Source organism: Ptychodera flava, chromosome 19 (assembly GCF_041260155.1).
Source record: "Ptychodera flava strain L36383 chromosome 19, AS_Pfla_20210202, whole genome shotgun sequence".
NCBI classification, from domain to species: Eukaryota; Metazoa; Hemichordata; class Enteropneusta; family Ptychoderidae; genus Ptychodera; species Ptychodera flava.
Window position 1 is genome coordinate 20,483,577 of NC_091946.1, and position 25,732 is coordinate 20,509,308.

Here is a 25,732-nt window from a genome sequence, read left to right on the forward strand (position 1 = left end):
TTAATTTCATTTAGGGGTGGACCATTTGATATCCTGGGGGGGGGGGGGCTTGGAAGATTGGTGGAGAGCCATTATTTTTTTTCCCACGTGCTTCACCATGAATTATTTTTTTTCTACAGGGCATATGCTGGCAACTTTTTTTTTTCACTTTCCTTCTTCGAGATATATTTTTTTTTTACCAAATTCGGTGCAATGTTTGCTTGCTTGGTTTTTCACACCCAGTAACAAGATGCTGTTCTATCGCACACAGACTATATTCAAGAAACTAAATGAAGTTATGTAAATACATGTACATTTTTGATTCACTTTACAAAAACATATTTGTAAAATCATGTACATTTATGGCATTTACTTGTTATTGTTGTCCTTACATTGAAAGTAGCCGGGTAATTTAAGAAAGTAGACGGGTGGACTGCGAGGGAGCGAAGCGACTGAGTGGCGAGTGAGCGTAGCGAACGAGGGGGGGGAGAGCGCGAGAGGGGGGTGTCCCCCCTCTCGCAAGGCGAAAAATGAAATTTTGGAGTGGAAATGGTTTTCTCTGGTGGCATCTGAGGTGACATTTACTGACTGAAACAGTACTTTTGTGTGTGTCTTAGACGTGGCTCACATACAACAAAACAAACAAACATGATTTTGTTTTGTTTGTATTATTTATGACACACTGTCACTTATGGTTTTATTTGCAGTGAAGATGTAACATTTAATCTTAAATCACCTGCTGTCTGCTCATTTCATTGCCCATTTCCCATTCTTCATTACCACATAGTAGTTTCCCCAAAACCATCAAACTCATTCAATTCTAATCAAAACACATTCGCTTTTGTTAAGAAAAACATTGGTAAGATAATTCACTATAACAGTGTTCGCATTTACGAATAAAACATGCGTATATAGAAAACTCATAACAATGAAAAAATGTGTAGAGAGTCGATCCAATGTGTAATAATATTACGCATTGGATTGAGTCTCTACGCATGTTTTCATTGTTATGAGTTTTCTATGCGCAAACGATAATAGTAAAATGTTTGCAGGCTGTCTCTCTTCTTGTGGTATTTTGACAAAATCCTTACATTCAGATTTACACATTTCTGGAAAACACTGGTGAGCAATTTCAATTTCAGCATACTTCCTCTAATCAGAAGGTCATGTATACTGTACAATTGTTCATATTCAGTTATTGTTCCTCAAGCTTGAAATGGTTTATGCTTTATAAAACTCTAGAGCTACTGCTTGATTTTTATTGATGCTGCAGTGTGCATCGAACAATTGCCAAGATTTTTTTTTCCGAGTCGCAATGGTCCATAATTTTTTTTCCATCAGCCACCTAGAGCCAGATTTTTTTTTCGAGCAACTCCACCTGGCATCTTTTTTTTCCCCAAATCTTCCAAGCCCCCCCAGGATATCAAATGGTCCACATTTATTTTTGTGGATTTACTTTTTTTGGTGAATCATGCAGTGTATCATTTGTCGAATTTACCATTCACTACTTAGTGCGTGATAAGAGTATTGCAAAGAAGTCTCCTCTCGCAAAGAGATTAATTTATGTATGTTGTACAGTCACATTTTGACTTCTGCATTTTCACAAATTGACGTTTAATCGAGTAAGGGTGTCTTATTCAGTGACAACAAAACAAGAAACGAGCGATTCTGATCTTTTTTGTGATCGTTATCGCCAGCGCAAAGTCCAATTCAAATCGATTGACTTCCGAAAAAATGAACTTAATGGCACAGAATTATTTATTGAGTCAAACTAGAAATTATCTAAACCCTCACCCATTAAAGAAATTGCAATTGTGTCACGCTATGTAATTAATATTAATTAATATTACAAGCAAATTGTTTACAGGTCACAAAATGTTTGTTGTGAATAATTATTGTTGCAATATACTTTCAGAATGACGATAACCCGCTGTGCGAATCAGTTATGACTGACTCAATGAAAGCTCGTGGTGATTGTGTGGACGACGACCCTGTACAGGCCTGTAGCGATCATGCGGTGCAAAAGCGAATGACAACTGAAGGCGACGTATCCAATGAAGAGCACGAGTTTGCGAGGACTTACTCTTTTGCTGAGGCCCTTCAGTGTCATGATTTCGATTTGTCAACGCGTCCTCGCCACCAACATCGTCTGTCAGATTTTGAAGAGCAAAAATTAGAACAGCGATTCCATTCACGACACAGGGCATGGAAACAATTGAAACCAATCCGCAGGAAGAAAAGGTTTGATTTGATTTGATTTGATTTGATTTGATTTGATTCGGCAAATAGGTGATATCCAATTGTCCGCTATTTTAAGACAAATAGACCTTTATGAATCCGTTTTCGTCTGGTGGAAAATTATTATTGTTTTTCTTCAAGAAAAGGAAATAATCATATTACATACAATCTTAAACGATATTAAAGTTTGGTCAGAGTTAGTTCTCTAGGTATACGCCAGTTAGTAGTAGAGTACGGTAGTTTACGGTATTTTCCGAGCATTTAGGTTTTAGGATTGAAAATATGTAAGTGAGGATCGGTAGAGCATTGACAATGAAGATGGGCCCTGGAGGGGGCACATTATTGCTACTATTTTATAGTTTTCACAATGCAAGGAATTCACAATCAACGAAAACATCTGGAGCCATGGTGCTTAATAATTGGTATAAATAATATTATCAGTAATACTCAGTAACACTATTTTCACTGATAATCTGGGGGATGACGCAACAAAAATCACTGATATTGACAAGACTAAGTATGTATTGTATAAGGCGACTAACTATTCTCTACTCAGCGTAAGGTAGTATGCTTAAAGATTATATTCTTCACCTTTAGCTGAAAGAATTAATTTATGTATGCAAATACCTTTAAAAAGTCCAAAGGTTATTCTTAATTTAGTGCTAGAATCTGCGTTTTGTCGCCTCTCTAAATTCTTTTCCTCTATTTCGACAGCAATAAGAATCATTTCCCGGCAAAAGAGTTAGGACTTCTTTCCTTTCTTTACTTAACCTGGCTGACACCGCTTATAAAGAAAGCTTACCGTCATGGCTTGAATCAGGAGGATCTCTGGGTTTGCGGAGAGACTGACTCTGCAGAATATAACGCCCGAAGGTAATGACAAATGCTGTCTATGCAGCAAGCATTTTATTTTTGCTCTGTCAGAGATTAATTAAGTGTAACGTTCGAGATCAAGCTAAGCATGCTCACCAGTTTTGTGGTGGCTGTTTCTTATAGAAATATAATATCATGTAATGATGTCACAAAGGATGTAATTTTCAATCCGAAATATTCAAATGCTAAATTTATGTTAATGGGCGATTTTAACGCCCGCACTGCAGAGTTAAACGATTTTATTGACAATGACACTGGAATGTATGTACCAGTTGGTGAATACTATAGCGTTGATTTTAATATCGGTAATCGTTGTAATTGTGACAAGGAATCAAATGAGTACGGGTACAATTTACTTAGCTTGTGTAAAGCGGTGTCTTTTCGAATTGTAAATGGCCGCAAATCTTCCGATAAAGATGGAAATTTTACGTGTATAACCCACAATGGCGCTAGTGTTGTAGATTATATTTTAGTTTCACGAGATATTTTCAATGATATTGAAGACTTAAATGTTGGTTGCAGAATAGAATCCGACCATATGCCACTAGAGGCAGTACTAAAAACAAAGGTACACACAGACAATGGCGGAAGTGCTGATGATGAACAACAGAAAATGCAACAATATTCGAGATACACATTTACAGATGAAATGGGCACTGCTTTCAAGACAAATTTTCTGTCTGGTCATTATGATTTCAATTTCGAGAAATTTATTGCGATCTAGATCATACAAATATAGATGGGGCGGTAACAAAGTTCAATGACCTTTTCTATGCACTATTACCGCCAAGGTTGCAGTCAGGTAACACTTCACACAATAAAAATCAGAATGGTTGGTTTGATAACGAATGTAAATTAGAACAAGCAAAGCTGCAAACTTCTCTGAGAAAATTTCGGCATACCAGACTTGCACAGGACCTCATCAATTTAAAGATACAAAAGAAAGAGTATAAACAAGTGTTATTAAGAAAAAGGAAAGTTTTAGACAAAAGAGAATTACAGATTTTGTGATTGCAGCCAAAACAATGATAGTAAAAAATTCTGGAGTTTTATGCGTACATCTAGAGTATCCATTCCTAAATCAATTAATTCATCTGAATGGTTGGAATACTTCAATCTTTGTTTAATCCACCCAATGACCTTTATGAAAACTCAGAGTATACTGAATTGTGGGACCATTTGATATCACTGTTGACAATTTTAACTGGGGTAATTTTGGATCAGTTTCAATGGACCAGTATAATGATATTTTAAATTCACCGTTTACCATTGAGGAGGTGATGAAAAGTATTAAAAGTTTGAAGTCAGGAAAGTCACCCGGTTCTGATGGTATTCCACCAGAGTTTTTTAAGTGTTGTTGTGATGAATTGTGTAATTTACTTTGTATTCTTTTCAATGGCATTTTCAGTTCAGGAAAATTTCCGAGGGCTTGGAGGGAAGGCATTATTTTTCCAATATTCAAAAAGGGGGCACGTGATTCAGCTTGTAATTATCGTGGTATTTCTTTACTCTCTGTAACAGGCAAAATTTTGCTAGAATGTTGTACAATAGGCTTTGTAAATGGGATGCGACATGTCAATATACAAGGAAGAACAAGCAGGTTTCAGAGCTGGGTACTGTACAATAGACAACATTTTTATAATTAACACACTCATACAAAAATATTTAACAACTAAGAGGGGGCGTTTTTATTGTGCTTTTGTAGATTTTGAAAAAGCGTTTGACAGAGTAAATAGAATAGCAATGTTTTTCAAACTTGGCAATGCCGGTATTACAGGGAACATGTATCGTATACTACATTCTATGTATCAAGAAGTGAAGGCAAGCGTTTTAACCCCTCTGGTTTAACAGATTTTTTCGATTGTCCTGTCGGTGTGAAACAAGGTTGATCCTGTCTCCTTTTCTGTTTTCTTTCTTCATCAATGATTACATAATTAACTCCGTGCAGATCATATTTTGGGTGATGACGTTGGGTGTTCAATTGGTCTTATCAAACTTTTCTATTTATTATTTGCCGATGATCTTGTTTTACTATCTTATAACGCTATTGGATAACAGAGACTACTCTCAAAATTAAAGTCTTATTGTGATAATATAAATTAAGGGTTAATCTAAGTAAGACCAAAGTTGTAGTTTTCAGGAACGGTGGTATACTTAGAAGTTACGAAAAATGGTTTATGGAAGTTGTGTCGTTGAAACCGTTCCATACTATGTATATCTTGGTTTAAAGCTCTCATCAAGAGGTATTTGGTCAAGAGCTGTGGAACAGCTAGCCGATCAGGCAACAAAAGCTCTCCATGCTCTGATGATAAATGTAAAGAAATTAGGTCATGTACCCTTAAATTTATGTTTTAAGTTATTTGATACAAAAATTCTACCAATTCTACATTACGGTTGTGAGATATGGGGTTATATTGAAGCGCCAGCAATAGAAAATGTTCACATTAAGTTTTGTAATTTTTGCTTTCATCACAGTCATTATATATTCATGCTTCGATAAGAGGAGAAATGGGTCGTTCAACTTTGAGAGCTATCCGTTTAACTAGAGTTATCAAATACTGGTTAAGAATTTTAAAGATGAACACAAATCGTTATGTTTTTCATTGCTATCATCTCCAACGTAAATTAGCTGATTCAAATAAGGAGTGTTGGGTAAAGCATGTGAAAGCAATTCTATTTTCATACGGGTTTGCTGAAGCATGGTATAATCAAGGGGTTGGAAATGAACTTTTATTTGTTAATAGCTTTCGTCAACGTTGCTTAGATATTGACTTCCAAAATTGGAGTGACGAAATAAATTCGTATACTAAATTGAGTAATTATAAATTATTTAAAACAAGTTTAGTTGCTGAACAATATCTTAAGATTGAAATGAAATCCATTTTCCGCTTGACACTGTTCAAATTTAGAGTTTCCGCTCACTCGTTGATGGTAGAGAAGGGTAGACACCTTGGTTTACAGTTCAATGAGAGAAAATGTCCAGTATGTTTTGATGCTGTTGAAGACGAATTCCATTTTCTTTTTGTTTGTCCACTGTATAATGACCTTAGAACTCAGTACATTCCTAGTTTTTACACGCAACAACCTGTGTCACAGTATAAATTTATTGCACTCATGAATAACACAAAGCCAGACATCATCAGAAACTGTGCTCGATATCTGTTTTATGCTTTTCAAAAGAGGGCTTCCTCTATGAATGAATAGGAATGTGTCTAAATTTCTTGTTGGTACTTTTTGTATGATATTGCATGATGTTAAGTTCAAAGTTCACCGTTTTGTTCTTTAAGGTGAACCCCTGACCTCACTAGTTTTTCTGTGTAATTGGTTATTATTGTACTAAGGGCCGGTGGCCTATAGTGCTTCGGAATAAAGATTATTATTAAGATTATTATTTTCAATCCGATGAATTAGTATAGCAATATCTATTTGAACTTAACCATGAACTGCAATAATATTCTTCATACATTGATGTAGAGTAAAACCTTGCAGCCTGGTAATTTGATATATAATTCATATAAAGGTAATAGCAAATCACTTTCGCTGATATCAGAAAGTTTGTCATTATGCACATTTAAATGCTTTCCACCGGAGGGCGAGGGTGCGGGGCAACAGGGAGAAATCGATATCAAATCGTATTGTGGGACAGGAGAGTTGGTCGACACAAAACGCCAGGCAGTGTCGATATCAAATCGTTGTTTTAATTTTAAAAGATATGAAGGCTAAAATTATCTACATGTAGCCTCCATGTACGTCCACCCTTGGGTACTTCACACATGTAGTCTGTGGGTGGGAATTTAAGATGGCCTTGAAAAAAATGTCAAATTTCTCTGGTAGGACCGCACTGCCCTTCTTGTAGAAAACATTGATGGGTCCAATATGTATCAATATGTTTTATTGACTTATCTTGCAAAATTGTCGTAATCTCTTGCCGGAATGTGACTGAGTTTATCAAACTGTAATGAAATGATAAAAGACCGATGCCAAACGACTTATGTTTGATCTCTGACTGCATTTCGGAAAATCGTGCAGTTAACCAATGGAAAATGGTCATCTGAACGTCTCAGCCAACTTCATTGCTAAAGGGTTCTATCTAAATGACATACCCTTTCACCTCTTCACATGTCTGGAAAATATAAAAAATACCCAGCCGTAAATTTATCCTGATGTTGGCCAATTTCACATTCTTGAAGTTTCCAGTCTTCATCAATGAACAGCGAAAGACAAACAAAAACAAGATTAAAGAAGAACCCTAAAAATGCTGACTAGTAAAAGTTCACGACAAAATGATATTAGGGTTTCAGTAATGACAAGTCCGAGATTTGATAGATTTTCGTGGAGATATTTACTACCATTTGTTGTGCACAAAGGGTTTAGCACAAATCTGTGCAACAGTTCAAAGACTGTGAACTTAGTCCAATCATAGCATTACACATGGAAAGTGATGAAAGCATTTCATGTGAACATAAAACAATTGCTGCTTTGATGAATGCTGCAACTATTTCACGTCTCGCCGTATTCAGGCTGGAAGAAATGTGGAAGGATGAAGTGCTGAAGAAAGGAAACGAGACAGCATCTCTTACGTCAGTGTTTGTAAAGTTCACCAGATGCAGAGCCATCATTGCTATCATTTGTATGTGGTCTTACTCTCTCGGTTCTTTCTTCAATACTGTAAGTATGGCGTTTAAAGCTAACTGATAGCTCACATAAAAAAACACTTTCATATGGTTAAATAAGGAATTTTAACTTCGAATGGTGTGATGAGGTAGCGCCGTATGCTAAGGTATGTTTGCTAACAGTACTCAGTATAAATAACATAGACATCATTCTAATTTTATATATATATATATATATATATATATATATATATATATATATATATATATATATATATATATATATTGTTTCAATCTCTGTAATTCACAGCGCAATGTGGTCAAATAATTACAATATTATTTTTATATTCTCATACAGGTTTTATTGCGTCACTTGCTCGCCTACGTCCAAGGCAGCGAGTCCAATTTGCTATATGGTATAGGACTGACCTGTGCTCTTGTTATCTCAGAGACGATGAAGTCATTAGCACTATCTGCCTCCACTCTCATACAAACGACAAATGCTGTGAGATTGAGATGTGCTATCGTCACACTTGTCTACCAGAAGGTACTAAAATTTCGAAACCTCCAAGGAAAAGCCATTGGAGAGGTGAGTACATTATTTTGAATACACAGATCTTGCTGCATTTGTTGAAATATGATTGATGCATACTTTACGAAGATGACCGTCTTACAAACTCAGATCTAATGGTTCTGATGAGTCTGAGTTTAAAATATGTTTATATGCAGAATATGATTTGAATTTCATACCGTATTGGGATATAAAAGGTACAAAGTCACCCTTCTTTACCTTGTTTTGATATCAAAAATACACAGAATCACTTTCAAAACCCTCTCGGTGTACAAAATAATGTCGATGCATAACTTCAATTATGTCAAAAATTGACCCCCTGGCTGAATGCAAACAGGTGATTCGTTTGCAATCTCTAAACAAGTTTTCCCATTCCGACTTGCTTTCCTTTGAAAAATAAGCGTTGCCAAACTGTGTGGGAAAGCTGCTATTCTTGTCTATATGAACGGCGCCGCCAATAAAGATTTCATCACAAAAGCCAGCATGAGGTCCCAACCTGAAGTAACAGTGTCTGTTCAGTTACAATGATGTTACAATGAATCTTAAATGTTGTCCCAGTACAGTTGACAAGTATTTCGGCGTGTTTAAAGTTGTCAAACAACACAAACAACCTTCCATATAAAGAGAATTCATCAAAACAAGCAATAAAAAGAGCGACCCTGTTCATGTAAAGAACAAGTCATACTCTATTACGTATCTTGGGAATAGTTAATGAGCATCATGATTGTGCTCATTCTAAATATACGATGAATATTATTCTCGTACAATGATGATATTATACCAAACGTTTTATCTTTTGTGAATGGCGTACTTTCGCTGTGATACATAATGTTTTGATCGTCCGAATACGATTGGAAATAATTTGGGATAATTAGATGGTGAAGTAAGGTCGATTAAACGTGCAAAGCTCATCTGCTTTTGTAAGTTCTACATTTGTTTTTATGAGTAGTTTGCCATAATTACAGCACACAGCTATGTGGTACCTAACACTTTTGAGAAATTTAAAAAATATGAAGATCGAATTATCCCAAATTAGTTCCAATCGTGTAACGTTATGATTGTCAGAACAGTCCCAAGCTTTGTGTTTCGATAAAACGTTTATTTATGTTTGTAATATGAACTTCTTCTTAAAGGTGTAAAATTTTTTGAACTGTCAGTTGTAGATAAAGCAAGCACACAATATAGAATGCCCAGTTACGACGACCCTATTGCTGCACAAAGAAAGTGTTTTATTATCTCTGTAAATAATGTATATCCTTGCTTGTTTACTTTTCAAACCTAAGCAACGAAAATGGCAAACCAGGAGTCTGCTACTTTCATCGATTTGCACATCTCTTTGTTTTCATTATGCTACTGCGCTATCCACAATGTTCAAACCTGTGTTATGTGTCTTGCAGTGGACCTCATCATCTTCTTTATGCACGTTCAACCTGCCAGTCACTAAAGGAATGTTATAAAACCTTTCTAGTTTTTGGTTTCAATCAAGAGAAGTCACACTTGAAGAATCTTGCTTGATAATAGTACAATCTGTTTTTTTTACAATAGATAATAAATTTGTTCACCAACGACGGTCATCGCGTGTTTGAGGCATGCTTAAGGATACATCTAGCGGTCAATGGACCTTTTATCATGCTCCTGACAGCAACGTATACGGCCTACATACTAGGCCCGGCGGCTTTACTCGGGAGCGCTCTATTTTTCCTTATTTTGCCGCTTCAGGTAATTGCTCATTTCATGCTTTAGGTCCTTGAACGTTTGTTAATTATCTTTTGGGCGAAAAAGCGGTCATGTTTTTAAATATAAATAATATCATATCGATAGTTTTAAGGTCAGTACCCTGTAAGACTCGTTATTTTCTGAGAAGATAATGATACAAATAGTTATTTTAAGAAGAAAAACATCATTTGCGATGTGATCTTCCACACACAACAACTACTTTTCACATTTACTGCGCAGCGCCATTGTTTGCACAATTAGCCCTTCCCGGAAAATGCGTTTGACGCGATGTTTCTTCCCCATCGACCAATAATTTATGGTGTTTGAAGGTCGTAAGCAGAAAACTGCAACCATTTGTCCAACAGATTCTATTTTCAAAACTGCTTGGCTCCTTACGTGTGAAAACTGTCAGAATTACCGATACCAGAGTACGCATGGTGAACGAAATGATTACATATATCAAACTCATCAAGATGTATGCGTGGGAAAAACCATTTGCAAAGAAGATGGCAGGTGAGATTGATTTTTTTTATTAAGAATGTCAGAGATGCTTATGGTTTACAACGGCGATTGAGTTTGTACATGCGAAAAAATAATCAGGGGTGTGAGAAATGTGACCATTTCATGAAAGCTAACATGTTTGAGAATGATTGGCTAGTTGGTTGAGCAAATTTAATGAATTAACAAGCTTCGTCATTGGGATATCCAATCTCAATTCCATTTAACACGATTGGAACTAAATTGGGATAATTGGATTGGCAACATTTCTCAAGAATTTTAGAAATCTGTCTAATATTACATCATATTTGCTTACCATTTCAAAATTTTATTCAAAATTTACGATTCTGTTGAAATGTTATGAGTCAGAATCAGTGCATGAAAGTTACTTATGCAATATTGTTAAAAACATTTGAACAATATCCATATTTGAATGAAAATATGACAGTTTGTCTGTAGTTTCTTCATTACTGAAACACCAGTAATAATCTCAGTTTGTCACTTTTCCTCGACCAAAATGAAGCTTTTCGATTGATTTACAGTTAAGTCAGTCAGGGTCATTTAAAATGTGCCCTGACTCAATTTAATGTTTATGAAGCCTTAAATTCACGAAAAAGTCAGGGGCATTTTAAAAGTGCCCTGACTCAAAAGTCGTTAAGTAGAGAAATTTTAAGCATTTTGTCTCATTTCTTTAGTACATTTACACAAAAATGAACTTTTTTCCATGAAAATGAATCCGATGAAAGAGGTATGCAATAATCGTTGTGTTTTCGTTGTTTTGTTCGATGAGAACAATATTTCAAATTTTACACTATTCTATCAGTTTTTAAAATTTCAGCTGTAAAATTTTCGATTCGTTACATTTTCCTAATAATTACTCTCATCCATTTTCCCAAATTAGTTCCAATCGTGTTAATTCCATTTGATGAACATATCAGTGACACCTGTGTGATTCTGTTGACCGATTTACGGATCAAACATTTATTTCAAGGACGTGTCCTTTTTGTCAGAGTGTTTGCGTCATGTGGTGTGATAATTTGATATTCTTTGATAATTAGAATTGATATAACTTGAGTGTTTGTTTCTGCGAAAGGGTAAGATATCTGCAGTTGCATAGTATATAAAGTTTGCAAATATGTCGGAAACTTTGGAAAAGGAAACACGTATATTAAAATGCATTTTCCTTTCACATATTGACCAAAGAGATAATAGTTGGTCTCCCGAAGTCGCGCATTTTAGAATATATTCACGGCGAGTAATTCATGCATGGTGATTAATTTATAATGAGGCATTGAATGTATCGAACTTTATCTAGGAATCAGGCGAAGAGAGAAGAAACTTCTGCAATTCGCCGGATTTGCCCAAAGTGTGAATATATCTTGGAACCCAATAATTCAGGGAGCTGCCATTGTTTTAACGTTTGTGGTTCATATTGCAACAGGAAATGATCTCACAGCTGCCACGGTACGTTGCACCTCTTAATTATGATATAAGTTAAATCGATGGCATAAGTTCGGGGAATATTGTTAACTGGCGCAAAACCGTGACAATGGATGTTGTACATTATTAGCTCACGTGTGTAAACACGTGGGCTAATGTCATAGCGATGTCTGTCTGTCTGTCCGTGTGTGTGTGTGTGTGTGTGTGTGTGTGTGTGTGTGTCTGTCTGTCTGTCTGTCTGTCTGTCTGTCTGTCTGTCTGTCTGTCTGTTTACACGATAACTTAAAAACGCCTGAACGGATTCAAGTCAGATTTTGTACACGGGTACCATATGCTACTTGCAAGAACTGATTAGATTTTGCTTAGTGTGGCTTGCATATTAATGAAGTTATGCGATATTGTTTTTTTCCGTACAATGGTTTCCCTATGGAGACGGTTATGACAGTGTAGACATATATCAAGAAATACTGCACCAAATTTCATGAAACTTTTCACAGATGACAGTCTTAGAACATTATGATGATACTGTGAGTATCATGTCAATTATCTTCTCATTTGCATATTTAATGAACTTTTGTTTATTAGTGAGATAACTCTGAAATTCCTGCACCAAACTTGATGATACTTGCAACAAATATTGATCTGATATATATCTAATTATACTTAGAAGCACTTGACAGTGTCAAAAAAAAAAAAATCGCAATCATACCAATCCATAATCCAATAACACTAGGTCAAAATTTGTAAGACAATAGTTGTAAACATAGACACAAAACAGCACAGAACAGACAGTAAATAGACGGTACAAACAAAGTCAAATTCATGAAAGAAAGATATATGGACCTCTGGCCAAAAGACCAAGAAGTGATGTCAGGTGTTTCGAAAATAGTAAGCGCATCCTGCCCACATGTGGCACCCGCCATATATCAATCTGTAAGTCAGATAGGTAGTGGTCACTAACTAAGGCCCAATGTCACCGATGCCATCAGTGATCATTTGTCGAAGAGAGATATTGTATTTATCTACCAGCTTGCGATACCTGCCAAAAAAGCGTTTGAGCTCATTTGCATATTTTATGAAGTTTTGTAATTAGTCATATAACTCCGATATAACTTCACCAAATGTGATGAAATCTGCTGCAGATACTGATCTTACTGATATCTAACTGTAGTGTAAAGCATTTAGTAGTGTGAAATTAATTAAGGGTTCATTTGCATATTTAATGAACTTTGTAATTAGTGATATTACTCCAAAATTACAGCATTAAATTTGATGAAACTTGCTACAGATGTTGATCTGATAAATATCCAATTGTACTGAGAAGCATTGAGCAGTGTCAAGTTAATAATTAGCTCATTTGCATATTTCATGAAGTTTTATAATTAGTCATATAACTCCGAAATAACTGCATCAAACGTCATGAAAACTGCTGCATATACTGATTCGACAGATATCTAACTGTGTTGTAAAGCAGTTAGTAGTGTAAAGTTAATTAAGGGTTCATTTGCATATTTAATAAGCTTTGTAATTAGGTATATAACTCTGAAATTACGGCACCAAATTTTGTGAAACGTGCTACAGAAATTGATTTGATAAATATTTAATTGTGCTATGAATCATTGTACAGTGTCAAGTTAATTTAGGGTTTATTTGCATATTTAATGAACTTTGTAATTAGTTACATTGCTCTAAAATTACAGCACTAAATTAAATAAAACGTGCTACAAATGTTGATCTAATGGATATGTAATTGTCCCATGAAGCATTGAGCAGTGTCAATTTAATTAACAGCTCATTTGCATATTAAATAAAGTTTTGTAATTAGTGATTAAACTCTGAGAGTACTGTGCGAAGTTAAAAAAAACCTGCTACATATAGTGATAACATATTGTTATGTAGGTCATTTCCCCCACACTCATCATGACCTGAGTTCAATTAGTCTAGAACATTCTCAAGGTCACTGCCCTTAATGACCTCACAACCTTGAATTCAATTAGTCATGTTCAGAATGTTCTGGAAATTTAGTTAGCTGTGTAAGAGAGATAATTTTAGAACAGTAATTAGCATGTCAATAAAAGTTCTAGATTGTTCTTATATGCCTTTATAAAAGGGACGTGCTCAGCTTCCAGTCAGACTTTTGGGATCGTGTCTCTTGTGTGTTACTAAACTCCAGCAGTAGTCATTCTCAAGACTTTTCAAGACCTTCACTGCCAACGCTGGATTTATACTGTGGACTTTGTGCAGTTTCAAGCCTGCAAGCCAAAGGACTGTTCATTCATCCGACTGACTGTTACAACTCTGAGACTGGAGCTCTGCCGTCCCAGCTGAGATAAGTATCTGTACACTTTTAAAGCTTGTACTCTATCCCTGACTTAGCAATTAGTTTTATTTTCGTAATAAATTTTGTTTAAACGTTAACTGCTGAGTTCACCCTTTTGTTCGTTTTCTCTGCACGTAACAAATTGGGGGCTTGTCCGGGATACGAATATTTTGAGCCGTTTGACAACATTTTGACAGCCTTTTCAAAACTACTGTATACTGTGAACTCAGCGAAATTCAATCATGGCGGAATTTAAGCCAGACGAATTTATGGATGACCTTGATCAGGACACATTTAATTCCCTCAGAAAAGACAACCTCATAGCACTGGCAAATTTCCTTAAAGTAGATGTCAAAAGATCTATGCGCAAGCGAGAAATACAGTTCAAGATTGCAAAACATTTAGTTAATGCAGGCCATTTTGAGGAGTCTGCCTTAAAAGATTATGAACCTGAGTCTTCCTTTGAACTCAGAAAATTAGAGTTAGAAATACAGGCAGATTTGGCACGTGAAAAGTTAGCAATGGAAGAAAGACAGAAAGAAAAAGATTACAAATGAAAGAAAAAGAATTAGAAATGGAAAAAGAGAGACAGGCATTAGAAAGGAAAAAATACAAAATGCAGTTAGAAATGGAAGAAAGACAGAAAGAAAAAGAATTGCGATTAGAAGAACAGCGATTGCAGGTAGAATAAAACGTTTAGAGCTTGGACAGTCAGGAAAATTCTTCCCTTCAGACAAGTTTGACATCACTAAGCATTTCAGGTTAGTTCCCCCTTTCCAAGAAAGGATGTTGATAATATTTCCTCCATTTTGAGAAAATTGCTCAGAGCCTGAATTGGCCTAAGGAGTCCTGGTCTATGCTTTTGCAGAGTGCTTTGGTGGGTAAAGCCAGAGAAATTTACATTCAGTTGTCAGTAGAGCAGGCTTCAGATTATGATTCTGTGAAGGAATTAATTCTCAAGGGCTATGAGTTGGTGCCTGAAGCTTACCGTCAGAAATTTAGGGATTGTGAGAAGGCGAAAGATCAAACTTATGTTGAATTTGCTCGAACAAAAGAACAACTGTTTGACCGTTGGTGCTCTTCTGAAAAGGTCAGTCAGAATTATGACAAATTACGACAGCTTGTTTTGATTGAAGAATTTAAGAGGTGCATTCGGAGTGACATCAAGACGTTTATCAATGAACAAAAGGCAGATACATTGGAGGTTGCTGCACGTTTGGCCGATGATTATTCATTGACCCACAAATCTTCATTTCTCAGCAAACATCCCAGTCCTTTTCATACAGAAACAATGCAGGTAAATTTAACTCCTCCTTTTCATCCAAGAATTTTTCAAAGGAGAGTAGGAAATCAAATGACAACAGTTCACAAAATTCAAGTAACACTTCCACATCATCAGATCCCAAGTCTCAATCTCCTTCTGACAAACAGTTCGGTACACTTTCTTGTAATTATTGCAAGAAAGACGGCCATTTAATGTCAGAGTGTTTCAAATTGAAAAGAAAACGTGAAGGTCAAAGTGGTCAAAGTGGATCTAAGCCACCGGCTTTATTTCTTCATCAACTCAATTAGAGTCTAATAATGTGTGCAACACATTTTCTGAGGTTAAACCCCTCTTATCCCCAATTAATGAGGTCAAGGTCAATTCTTCTCAAGATAGCATTATGGGTATTTTCGAACCATTTATTCATAATGGTTTTATATCACTTTCTAGTGATTTTTCTTCCGCTACCCCTGTCAAATTTTAAGAGATACCGGGGCTTCCCAGTCTCTTTTGTTGGCAGATACCCTGCCGTTTTCTGAAAAGTCATTTTCAGGTTCTAAAGTTCTTATTAAGGGGGTAGATTGCAATGACTTTATTCCTGTTCCTCTCCATAATGTCTATTTGTCTTCGGACTTTGTTTCTGGACCTGTGACTTTAGGTATTAGGCCTTTTTTGCCTTTTGAAGGGATTCACCTTCTTCTTGGAAACGACCTTGCTGGGGACAAGGTCATTACTAATCCACTTGTGACTGATAATCCTACTTTAGATCAGGATCCAGAGCCAATTGAACAAGAGATACCCGATTTATTTCCTTCATGTGCTATTACTCGAGCCATGTCAAGAAAACTTCCGAGAATCAAAATACTCTCAAAAATAATGTCACAGATGTTGACTTAATGACACCTTTCTCAGTCAGGTGTTTGACACGGATCATTCCGTTATCCCTCGTGGATTTGCAACTTCCAGTAAAACTGCTGACCAAAGTCAGACATTTTCTAGATCAAATCTCATTGCAGAACAACACAAAGACCCAGATATTTTGTCTTTGTTTGACAGGGTAGATGATGAAGGTAAAACTTCAGATAGCTCTGTTTCCTATTATACAAAATCTGGTATTCTCATGCGTAAATGGAGACCTCCAGATGTTTTGGTTGATGACGATTGGGCTATAAAACATCAAATTGTGGTTCCAAAGCCCTACCATGCTGAAATATTGCACCTGGCCATGAAACCCCCTGGGCTGGTCACTTAGGAGTCAGGAAAACTTATCATAAAATTCTCAGTCACTTTTATTGGCCTAATCTCAGGCAGGATGTAGCACATTTCTGTAAACTTGTCACACATGTCAAATGGTAGGAAAGCCAAATCAGACCATTCCAAAGGCCCCTTTACAGCCAATTCCTGCATTTCAAGAACCATTTAGTAGGATACTAATAGACTGTGTTGGGCCCCTACCAAAAACAAGATCAGGAAATGAGTACATGCTGACAATTATGTGTACATCAACTCGGTTCCCAGAAGCCATACCACTGAGAAATATAAAGACAAAGACTATAGTGAAAGCTTTAGTCAAATTTTTCACTTTATTTGGCCTCCCTAAATGTGTCCAGTCCGATCAAGGCTCCAACTTTATGTCTGGTATTTTTCAACAAGTAATGGATCAGCTAGGCATTAAACAGTATAGGTCATCCGCCTATCATCCAGAAAGTCAGGGTGCCCTCGAGCGATTTCATCAAACCTTGAAAAATATGATTAGGACCTACTGTTTTGACACAGAGAAGCAGTGGGATGGAGGAATTCATTTTCTGCTCTTTGCTGTTAGAGAGTCAATTCAAGAGTCTCTTGGTTTTAGCCCATTTGAGCTTGTATTTGGACATACTGTCCGTGGCCCACTTAAGCTCTTTAAAGAGAAATTCCTATCAGACAATGATGATTGTCTGAATATTTTACAATATGCGTCAGATTTTCGTACAAAGCTCTCTAAAGCATGTGAATTAGCCAGAGAAAATCTTGAGTCATCTCAGCAGTCAATGAAAACCAAATATGATAAAAGCACCTCAAAACGGAAGTTTGAACCGGGTCAAAAGGTTCTTGTTCTACTTCCGATTCCTGGCAAACCACTCCATGCTCGTTACTTTGGGCCATATCTAATTGATAAGAAATTGAGTGATTTAAATACATCATAATAACACCTGACAGGCGAAAACAAAAACAGCTATGTCACATAAATATGCTTAAGCCATATTTGGATAGGGATAATCCTACTATAACTCAGCCTGTCAGTACCGTCAGTTCTGGCCATTATGAAGATAGTGATACTGAAACTGACTTGAGTGAAAATACTCTAAACTCAAAGCTGGGCTCGGTCAAGCTTCAGAACTCAGAAATCCTGGAGAAGCTGGAGTCTACAAAGTTGGCACACCTCCAGCCAGAACAACAACAACAGGTGAAAGAACTGCTCCACGAATATAAACACCTGTTTCAAGATGTTCCAACGAGGACAAACGTCATCTATCACGACGTTGATGTTGGGGACAGTAAGCCTGTAAAACAACATCCATACAGACTGAATCCAACAAAAGCGAAATATCTCCAGGAAGAAGTCAAATACCTGCTGGACAATGACTTTATTGAACCCAGTAAAAGTAACTGGAGTTCGCCGTGCATACTTGTTCCCAAATCAGATCACAGTTATCGTATGTGCACGGACTTTAGGAAGGTCAACACTTTAACAAAGACAGACACTTTCCCAATCCCGAGGATTGATGACTGCATCGACCGAGTGGAGAAGCAAGAGTGACGAATTTGACAAAAAGAAGAATTTGGAAGAAACGAAACGAAAAAGAGAAAAAAATGAAAAAAAAAAAAAAAAAAAAGCCAAGTATGTGACGAAATTGACCTACTGAAGGGATTTTGGCAAGCTCCTGACGGATCGTGCTCGTGAAATATCCGCCTTTGTTACACCAGACGGATTGTTCCAGTACAAGGTGATGCCATTCGGAATGAAGAACTCTCCGGCAACGTTCCAACGGATGATCAACGACGTCATATCCGGGCTAGACGGATGTGCAGCTTACGTTGACGACGTCGTCCTGTATAGTGACACCTGGGAGGAACACATCAAGCTCATGCGGAAGTTCTTTGAGAGACTGAGCAAAGCAATGTTGACTGTCAACCTTGCCAAATCTGAGTTTGGTTGGGCTAGGGAAACTTACCTCGGACATACTGTAGGACAGGGTGAGGTAAAACCTGTTGATGCCAAAATCAGTGCCATTTCAAGTTTTCCCATACCAAACTGCAAACGACAACTGATGCGCTTTCTCGGTATGGCTGGTTACTACAGAAAATTCTGTCCAAATTTCTCCACAATTACTGAGCCTTTGACTAACTTACTTAAAAAGAAAGTAAAGTTTGTTTGGTCAGAGCAATGCCAACAGGCATTTGATACACTTAAAGCCATACTGCAAAGTGCCCCAGTGTTGTCTGCACCAGATTTCACTTTGCCATTCAAATTAGCTGTAGATGCTAGTGATACGGCTGCTGGTGCTGTTTTATTGCAAGAGGATAGTCATGGTATAGATCATCCTGTTTGCTATTTTTCACGCAAATTTAACAAATCCCAGAGAAACTTCTCTACAATTGAAAAAGAGTGTTTATCTTTGATAGTAGCTTTACAGCATTATGAAGTTTGTGTTACTTTTTCAAATCAGCCAATAGTGGTCTACATTGATCCCAACCCTCTAGTTTTTTTCTGCAGAAATTAAAAGGCAAAAATCAGAGATTGCTAAGATGGAGTTTGATGTTACAGGAGTTTAATCTTGACATTAGACATATCAAAGGCAGAGACAATTTAATTGCAGACTGTCTCTCTCGTATTTAGAGTTTATTGTTGTTCACACTTTTAAGATTACATTTGTAAAAGAAAGATTTTTCTTTGAAAAATTTTCTTTTTTGTTGAAGAGGGGGTGTGTTATGTAGGTCATTTCCCCCACACTCATCATGACCTGAGTTCAATTAGTCTAGAACATTCTCAAGGTCACTGCCCTTAATGACCTCACAACCTTGAATTCAATTAGTCATGTTCAGAATGTTCTGGAAATTTAGTTAGCTGTGTAAGAGAGATAATTTTAGAACAGTAATTAGCATGTCAATAAAAGTTCTAGATTGTTCTTATATGCCTTTATAAAAGGGACGTGCACAGCTTCCAGTCAGACTTTTGGATCGTGTCTCTTGTGTGTTACTAAACTCCAGCAGTAGTCATTCTCAAGACCTTTCAAGACCTTCACTGCCAACGCTGGATTTATACTGTGGACTTTGTGCAGTTTCAAGCCTGCAAGCCAAAGGACTGTTCATTCATCCGACTGACTGTTACAACTCTGAGACTGGAGCTCTGCCGTCCCAGCTGAGATAAGTAATCTGTACACTTTTAAAGCTTGTACTCTATCCCTGACTTAGCAATTAGTTTTATTTTCGTAATAAATTTTGTTTAAAACGTTAACTGCTGAGTTCACCCTTTTGTTCGTTTTCTCTGCACGTAACAATATATCTTATTGTTCTGTGAAGGGTACTACTATCAATGAACCTGTTGTAAAACACGTGAGCATATTCAGTTCATATCTGGTTATAGTTGCATTTTATCTCGGGCAATCATCCGATTACTACTTCATTCTAGACTTGATTCAAGTCGGTAATTGTGTAAGTAAAGTCCTTTAATCTAGTTTTAGCTCATAAATGTTACTTTTTATTCAATTTGTTGTGAGTGAGATTCTGCAATACGACCCTACATCGTCTTCACGATTGCGTGAGGCGAATATCCTGGGTAGTGGATTAGCACATGCATGGAGTGAACGCGATCGGCAGTATGTACGTCTCGCGATAACTCCACTACATCACGGTCAGGAAAAACAGTATAGTTATTACTCTACTACATAGCATTCACTGAAATAAGTGTTTATTCACATACTAAGTCCAAGTCTAACTTCATTCATGTGACTATGGATTTCGTTCAGTCTTCGTAAAAATAACTGGTATAGGGCCATTATCTGAAAGTTGGAAACTTTTTTGTACACTGTTAATTTCCACAATCCGTAACAAATGCTCCTAGGGATACTAGCGGGGGTGAAGTTACATTTTTGCAGATCTGTTCACATTACAGGCCTTCACTGTGGTGACAATGTTTGCCCTTGCCAGAACAGCACTGACCGCAGCTCCGAAAGCAATGAAGACTTTAAGTGAAGGTTGTGTTGCAGCTAAACGAATGCAGGTAGTAGTGTTGGGTTGTTTCTTCCCCACAACGTGTCTCTGCAACATTAGTAGCAAGTGTGTTCATGTCCACCATGAGATTTTATCATATACTGATGTAGTCATACTGAGCAGCCCCGGTCATTTTCGTGTTCTGAATCAATATTCTGGTATTCTGATATTCGGGAAATTACAATACGTCATCCAATACATTGTAAAAGTCATCAGTCTTGGGCTGGTTTTTGACCATCACTTTCGATGTTAACAATATTGCGACCATCCATCTCCTACAATATTGTCAAAATGATTTGAAGACACGGCCGGCAATGTGTCATTCAGGATAGAAACAGTGATAAAATGTTAGAAAGTATATTATTATTGTTTGCTACAGCTCGGTTTAAGTGTGTAAGATAAAAATATACCGACATTCCCTTATTTAGTAACATTTGTTTCAAAGATATTCCTGCAGACGACAGAGCGACGGTCGTACGAACTCAAACCTGATGATGATGATGTTGCAATACACATTACCATGGCGACATTTGCATGGGATAAAACGGATCAAAATGTGGACAAAACCCCAAAATTAGATGAAGAAAAAACTTTGTCTTCAGAAGCCGATGCTGGTGACGGCGATGATTGTAATACTGTCAAAGTATTGTATGATATAAATTTCACCTTAAACAAGGTATTAATGAATTTCATAAATTATCATCGATTAAATTCAGTATTGCCATGTCTTTGACATGACATTTCTTTTTAAGATCCTAAGCATACGTGCGATTTAGTGTGTGATAATGTTAAATCGACGTCAAATTAACGAAAAAATGGGCATAAATTGTATGTTATGCATGTCAGTGGCATAAAACAATACCGAATAATGGTATTTGCCAAAGGCATTTATCCGAATACAACATACCAATGTGTACTGGAGATGTAGACATCAACAAAGAGGGATAAAACCACAATTTTTTTCAACAGGGGCAGACGATCGGTGTCTGTGGTAGTGTTGGGAGCGGGAAATCATCCCTGATGTCCGCCATATTGGCACAGATGCAATTAACATCAGGGGAAGTGAAGATTGACGGTACCATGGCCTATGTGTCTCAGCAAGCATGGATATTTAATGATACTCTCAGAGAAAATATCATATTTGGTGAGCGCTATGAACAGGACCGGTATACAACTGCAGTGTTTGCTTCGGCTCTGGAAGAAGATATAAAACAATTACCGAATTGGGATCTTACAGAGGTATGTGAATGATATATTGTCTAAGTATGTCGTATATTTTGCAAAATTAGTGGCAAAATGTTAAACACCGGAGATTGAACCTATAGTCTGTAAGATCATAAACAAAAAATTCCAGATTTCGAAGGCGTTAACATGGTTCCTAGTATCTCCACACATTTTAATACAGTCTCCGTAAATTACAGATTGGAGAGAGAGGTATAAACTTGAGTGGAGGTCAGAAACAGAGGGTCAGTTTGGCAAGAGCTCTCTATGCTGATCGTGACATCTATCTTCTTGATGATCCATTGAGTGCAGTGGATGCTAAGGTTGGACAGCATATTTTCAAATACTACATTAAGGACGCCCTGAAAGGAAAAAGTGTGGTTTTTGTAACCCATCAGCTTCAGGTAGGTAATTATGCAGACTAATGACTAATCTTCATGATGTAGCAGACACAGTCTTGTACCTATTAAATAACTGACGTATCATTGTACAAATTGCTGTAATAAAGGCAGCAGAAAATTGCGACAACCGAATAAATTATTTAAGTTGCTTTACAACACGGCTAAAACTAAACAAAAAGGATGATAAAGTGCAAATATTAGGGTACTCCTTTATTTTTAGGATCACCAGTATCAATCGGTTTGGTAACAACGCAATCACTAGAAGTATAGTGGAGACCTATAAACTAAACATGAGTACTAAACACCCATTCTTACCTCTTGGGGCCGTGCGTTACCGGATAGATTTTGCTATTTCCTATTACCGAAACAGCAAATTTGTTTCTTGTAACTCACAGGTACAAAAGGTAATGAAAGGGCGCTATAGCCAGAATAAAAAGACTGTATTATGTGTGTTTATAACAAACTACATGTATTTCTTGTAACATTCGGTCCTTTAGGTAATAAACGAGGGCTATAGCCCTGAGAACCACCTAATAAGTGTTCGCCAGTCTCTTTTCCCACTACCCTTTTCTCAGGATATCGCGACAGAGAATCAGCGTGCAGTGTGTTATACTAGAATTGCGGTATTTTTGGTATTGTTAGAGTAACTGCTCCAGTACGTACATATGTATCAGAGGGAATAATTCTATTTGTCATATTGAAATGATGCATTTGAAGAAGTTACTCGTTTTTATTCCCTTTCCCTTTTGTGATAGTACCTCAGTGGATGTGACAGTATCTATGTCATGAAGGACGGAAGAATTTTGGAATGTGGCACTCATCATCAATTAATGACAGCTGATGGTCAGTACGCTTCTTTGATTAGGAGATTTCACTCGGAAGAAGGAATGAATAACTATATCGTTGATGACGAAAACCAAAACTGTGACCCTCAAACTATTTACAAATCAATTGAACATTTTCATGGGATGACAGGGTCACCAGGAAGTGGAAATACAACGTGTGAACATCATGGCAAGCATGAAAGCGGCGTCATAAGAAAGTCGACAGAACTCGATGATAAAACAAGGAATAAGTCGATAGGGATCATAGGAAATAATATGAAGTCTTCTGATGGTAAAGAGAAAAGTGACGGTGAGTTTGCTACATTTAAATGAATCGGCCGATGAGTTGAGTAGATAGTGATCATATACTCTAGGGTTCTTAAGTTGTGAAAAACTGAAAAAGGTGCACCTATTTTGATCACTTGTACTTTATAACACCAGCAGAATTTTTTTGCATGTAAAGTACGAAAATAGAGAACAGTATACAGAGTGGAATACAGCTTACTCTTAAGTAAGTATATTAAAGATGAAATAAGCTTAAAATCTGGGTTATTTCATATAATGGACTAGGTATGTCGAAAAAGCAGCGCATAAAAGGGCAGAGATATTCTGTTAAAAGAGTCAATTACGTCAGAGATTGATATCTGTATGCCAGAAGTGCTATACTGCTGTTCTGCAACGAACAAACCTTAGGCTCGATTTAAAGTATTGCAATTTGTTGTAATATTCTTTCAAAAGCCTAAAGGTGAGAAAATTAATCAGTGAATATGTCATTTATTGCTTACCTAAAGGTAAGCAAAAAATGATTCAAAAAATGCGACAGTCATTTAAGTGATCAGATATTACCGACGGAGATTTATGGAAGGTTTCTGAGTTGCTTGAAAAATACGATTAACTTGATATTATCAATAACATTTGAAAATTTCTTTGAAGTAATGAAATGAGCATTCCTACCTGTTTTGTTTTAAAGTTGCCGATATGAAGTCTTCATTGACGTAGACTCGGCGTGAACATTTTATGCACGTATTGTAGAAATTGATCGATGATCAGCATTTAACCCCTTGACTAAAAATGATATGATCCTATTTTATCTTATTTTTCATTATATGCGTGCCATAGAAATTGGTCGATGATATGCATTTCATATTAGAAGTACATCTGAGTTTAAACTTTGATCATGCATTTTGCATTTTTAACGCAAAATAATGTTTGATAAAGTTGTACTCGCCTAAAGATTGAAGGTCTGAAACTTTTGAAATCAAAAATAAAACTACCAATTACCAAGTATAAACGGACACAAATTCAAAATGGCCGCCATCCGTAAGTTAACTGTACAGGGACAATCAAATTTTCAATTTTCACAAAATCAGCAGGTAAAAACTTAAGCTATCCCATGGGCTTCAGAAAGAGCCCCGCATGCAACTAGTAGACAAAAAATATCGAAAAAGTTTGAAGTTCGAAGAATTGTCTCCGAGGCGCAGTTTACCTTCATGTAATTGTGTCATCCTCGTGTTAACAGCGACAACTTGTGTGGAATACTTGGTAGCCTTTGACTTAGAAACTGCCATTCCTACCCCTTTCTGTATACTCGAAATGTTATGGAATTACTATTTCTCAGTGTGTTGCCTCTAGAGATTTACCATTATAGCAGATTATATATTCATGATATATTTCAAACGAAATGTTGCATTGTGACACACAAAACCTGGATATTTAAAATGAGGAAATGTTTATTGACCGCAGGTAAGCTAATGACCACGGAAGAACAAAAGCAAGGCGCCGTGGACTGGAAGACCTACCACTGCTACGTCAAGAAGGCTGGCGGATATTGGGTTGCTGTCTTGGTGTTACTGTTATTTCTTTTAACAGCGGGCAGTGTTGCAGCTTGCAGCTGGTGGCTGGCATACTGGATCATCCAACGAAATGAAATAGTGAGATATATGACCGATAGTTTAAACATCACAGGTTTATCCATCGTCGGTTTTGGACTCTGATACACTTAGCTACATTGATCGTGTCTCACCAATTGTAAATGCTTCCGTTGAAACTGAAAAGCAGGAAGTGACCCATTGAGTTACCCGGTCAATGATATCTACTCATAGTTAAAAAACACTGAAGTAACAAAATAACGACTCTACAATTCACACATATTGTTGAACCAAAGACACTCACGAAAATGAGGGTTGTATATAAAAACTTCATAGTCAGGGGCATATGATACGTGCTTTGCTAGGGAGGATCATCGACTGCATGAATTGCTTGAACACCATTTGTATAAATTGCTCCGACTTTCGGCGACAAACGTCAGATCGATAAGTCTGTTTATTAAGAAGATATAGCACATTCCTGTAATCTCTTTTCTCGCATAAGGTCTTGCCGATAGGTACTACTCACATGTTTTTTTTTGTTTCTCCTCGAAAGTTTCGTTTATTGGTCGATTCGTTTTGATGTGAAACCAACAAAACATTACTCTTTCAAAGTGGCTTCAGCATGTGTGTATAATTAAGTATTCCATAGGTAT

The 25,732-nt window shown here is 36.8% G+C and overlaps 1 protein-coding gene across 1 annotated transcript in view; it reads left to right on the forward strand.

The window, feature by feature from the left end:
- The window catches only part of LOC139118851 (ATP-binding cassette sub-family C member 5-like), a 33,484-nt gene that overhangs the window by 599 nt on the left and 7,153 nt on the right, over positions 1-25,732 (forward strand). Inside the window, exons 2-14 of the mRNA XM_070682363.1 lie at positions 1,895-2,220; positions 2,932-3,090; positions 7,611-7,758; positions 8,062-8,292; positions 9,820-9,993; positions 10,356-10,503; positions 11,804-11,952; positions 20,668-20,775; positions 21,211-21,441; positions 21,735-22,004; positions 22,187-22,390; positions 23,143-23,521; positions 24,955-25,142. Of these exons, the coding sequence (XP_070538464.1) occupies positions 1,925-2,220; positions 2,932-3,090; positions 7,611-7,758; positions 8,062-8,292; positions 9,820-9,993; positions 10,356-10,503; positions 11,804-11,952; positions 20,668-20,775; positions 21,211-21,441; positions 21,735-22,004; positions 22,187-22,390; positions 23,143-23,521; positions 24,955-25,142 (2,685 nt within the window). The 5' untranslated portion in view covers positions 1,895-1,924. The remainder of the gene's footprint in view (positions 1-1,894; positions 2,221-2,931; positions 3,091-7,610; positions 7,759-8,061; positions 8,293-9,819; positions 9,994-10,355; positions 10,504-11,803; positions 11,953-20,667; positions 20,776-21,210; positions 21,442-21,734; positions 22,005-22,186; positions 22,391-23,142; positions 23,522-24,954; positions 25,143-25,732) is intronic.